The sequence below is a fragment of the Panicum hallii genome, chromosome 7 (assembly GCF_002211085.1).
Source record: "Panicum hallii strain FIL2 chromosome 7, PHallii_v3.1, whole genome shotgun sequence".
NCBI lineage: Eukaryota > Viridiplantae > Streptophyta > Magnoliopsida > Poales > Poaceae > Panicum > Panicum hallii.
The window spans coordinates 34,163,774-34,167,277 of NC_038048.1; the positions used below are offsets into that span (position 1 = coordinate 34,163,774).

Consider the following 3,504-nt stretch of genomic DNA (forward strand, 5'->3'; position numbering starts at 1 on the left):
TATATATACTGTGTCTTGTCACAGGCAAATATATATATACGATCACAAGCAAATAACTTAATTACAGGTTAATTAAAGCAAGCGACAAAAAGATAAAGGATCAGGAGCAAGTACACTGACTGCTGCAAGTTGAGCTGCATGCAGCTAGCTAGCTAGCATCCCACACACACGCGTAACAGGAGGTAAACCGAGGAGAGCATCAGAGCCGAGGCTATAGCTAGAGCCGTGGCCACGGCACTTTCCTCCCTTAACACTCGACACGTTGTCGGCGGTCTTTCAGCTCTCAAACAGCTCCCGGCGACCCGGGCAACAAGGACGATGCCCGATCCTTTCACCTCTCCATGTGTAGGAGCTAGCTGAGCTGTACTGATCACACTAGTGCCGCAAGTACATCACACTACTGAAGAGCTGATGAACAGTCTCGGTGCGAGGCGAGCTATATTATTTGATGGCCAGAGAGATAGGCTAAATAGTAGTAGGAGTAGGCGAGTAGCTAGGTTTATAGCTAGTTTGATGATTTGATAAGCCCTGCATGCGCCACCAGGCATGCAAGAGGATGATGGTATCTCAGTACGTAGGGTTGCGTGGTGGTGCGCGTTTGCCGTGGACGATCTATCGATCGATCAGCGGCGGCGCGCGGCGGTCTCCCGCTGCGCGTTGAAGTAGACGGCGGCTACGGGGAGGCCGAGGTCGTTGTCGGCGGCGAAGCGGCGGGTGCTGAAGTAGTCCCTGGAGGAGGGGGCGCGCACCCCCTGGCGGCTCTTCTGCTTGAACAGCACGAAGACGAACCTGTGGATGCCGATGTAGGGCTTGGGGCTCTCGTACATCACCAGCTCCCTTCCTGCATGCATGCATGTAATCGCGCGTACATACTCTTCACTTAGACCTCTCCTAAAGTTGATTATTTGCGGAGTTAAAGCCGGTCGTGTAAGAAGATTAAGTCCATGCTGAAGGGCTTACCAAAAGAAGCATCAGTTGTTCCAGGAATATCAGTGACGATCCTGTGAGAGGCAGTGTGTCCACCAAAGATTACACTTGTCAGCTACTATATTTTATGCGCAACCATACTATATTTGTGCCCCTGAGTTCCTTCTTTTAGTAGAACTATTTGTGCATCGGCAAAGTACTAGTCGTACAACATGCTCGATATATTTAGTCTACTAATCATGCTTAACATGCTTGAATCATCATTGTCGTTTATACTTTGTTCTTTCTTAATTACTCTCAAACAAAAAACAAAGTGTCTGCGCTTACCAGTGGAGATGCTCTCTCAGGTATGGATCACTAGGCCCTGGCACATCCGGGTCAGTCATGACCTGATGAAGAACACAGAAACAACAACTTAACCACCACCTTTAAGCTGAAAAGCTACAGTACTTCGCACACCACCCTCATAAGCAGAAACCAACTGAATCACATCTTAGAATAGACCAGCAGGCCACGAACCAGTGTGAAGGAGGACCTCATGTCGTCGCCCTGGACCTCGACGCGAGGCGTGGATACGACCCCCGAGGGGAAGAACTCATGCCCGTTGAACACCTGCTTGTTGGAGCTGTAGGTCACCGTCATCTTCACCGTGGGGTTGAAGTTGTCGATGACCTCGCCGATCACCTTGCCCATGACGAGAGGCTCCAGCACCCTGGACATGGCTAATAAGCTTTGGAGCTAGTACTGAAGAGGGCGCCTGTGATGGCGAGAGTACGATGTCTGGAGGTAGCTAGAACTAGAAGTAATCACGAGATAGACAGTAGTCTTGACGGTTGTGGCTGATGAAGGGGAGATGCAGCCCTCTATTTATAGTCGTCTGGGGCTAGCAAGCTAGCTGGGCTGCTGGGGGAAAAAATGGAGTGTGTGTGAATAACTAATAGAATTTTTGTCCCGTCGTCGTTTTCGCCTGAATCATTGGCTTATTATTATTATTGTAAACTCAGGCACAAAACAAAAAGGCTCGGAATCTGATTAATTCCTAAAAGTTCGATAAGGACATACATGTGCTAGCTCCTTTTGATTCCCTTTATTTTACCTTTCTTTTTGTATATGCATTGACATTGTCTCCAATATATATACAGACACCTTCAACCATATATAGCGGCTGGACAATAATAATTATGTGACAAATGATAATGTTGATATCGTATATAGCCGCGGTAAAAAATGTAGGGTTTCATTGCACCAGTTCTGAAATGGCATATATTTGAGAATATATATGGAAAGGGTACGGAATATACGTTTGAAGTGTGACATTAATTTGGGTGAGAGAAGCTTGCTGAACTTATGCGTAGAATCCACATTTGTCAAAAGAAGAAAAGCCTATTGCCATACACGCGCCTACAAGGTCCCAAGTTGGGGTATCGTAGATCAAAGCGTGTGTCTTCATTCTTCAAACGGGTGATTGGTTCGCGGACCGGGGGAGCCTAACTCGCACCAGTACAGCCAGGCTGAGCTGGGACAGGCTCAAATCATGCACCAGCTTAGCTTGATATTTGGTTGTCTGAATTGATTTGTTCAAATTGAGCACAGCTCTTGTTTGGTTGGCAGCACTAGTAATCTAGTATACGTCGCACAAAATTGAAAAGAAGGAATAAGTACTAAAATAATATTTATTTTGTTTGAATTGACTACAAAGTACTTATTTGTAGCTATTTAAGATTTAATTTACTTTATAATGTACTAATATACCTTGAAATACACTAATTATTTGCTAATACCATCATTAGCCGGCTAATACCTGCATCCCAGGAGCCTGGCTCTGGAGAAACGGGTTTCATTCTTGCTTCGAGCGAGCTCGAGCCAGGCTTACTGTTTGCTTTTGCACGTCGTGGGACAGGCTTTAGCCTTCACCCAGGTAACCAAACACGCAACACTTGCACCTATCGAGTCTGGCCTGGGCATATCCAGCAAACCAAACGCGCCGCAGGTATCTTTCGTGTATATCGTTGCAGAAGTCGTTTTGCCCTCTGGAGATTTGATTTATTTGAGATGATGACAATAGCAACGACACCACACCAACTGAACTGTGTATGCCTGTTATTCTAATGCGAGTACTTTTTTAACTTGTAACTGCATGGATTTTTTTCTAAAGGAAAAGATATGGGCTAATTGCATATGCATTCATATAGGAATGTACTAGTTGATTAGCTAATTACTCTATTTAATTAAGAGAAAAGTCAATTTTACCCCTAAGTTGTCAGTGAATATGAAAAACAACCCCGAACTCGAAAATCAAAAATCTTTGCATACCTCAACTTTCAATACCGGTCAAATTTCTCCCCTCCCATTTCAAAGTAGTTTTCTATGGTAGTTTTGCTTATGTGGCACTAGGGTCCACATGTTGGAGCCCCCCTCATTGAACGCATGGCGGTGGACCCCACTTGTCATGAATTTATCCCCTTCCCTCCCCCCCCCCCTCTCTCCTTCCTCCCTCCCTTTCTCTCACTCCAGGACAACACCGGTCATGGCAGAGCCGACAGAAAATAGGCAGCAACACTGGTGAAATCGACAGTG

The 3,504-nt window shown here is 45.8% G+C and overlaps 1 protein-coding gene across 1 annotated transcript; it reads right to left on the reverse strand.

Annotated features, from left to right (window-relative positions):
- LOC112899926 (CEN-like protein 1) lies at nt 1-1,753 on the reverse strand. Its single transcript, XM_025968586.1, has 4 exons — nt 1,447-1,753; nt 1,255-1,316; nt 961-1,001; nt 1-841 (listed from the first exon to the last, which is right to left on the reverse strand). The coding sequence occupies exons 1-4, from the start codon at nt 1,645-1,647 to the stop codon at nt 624-626; spliced, it is 522 nt and encodes a 173-aa protein (XP_025824371.1). The 5' UTR covers nt 1,648-1,753; the 3' UTR covers nt 1-623.
- Nucleotides 1,754-3,504: the final 1,751 nt, after the last annotated feature.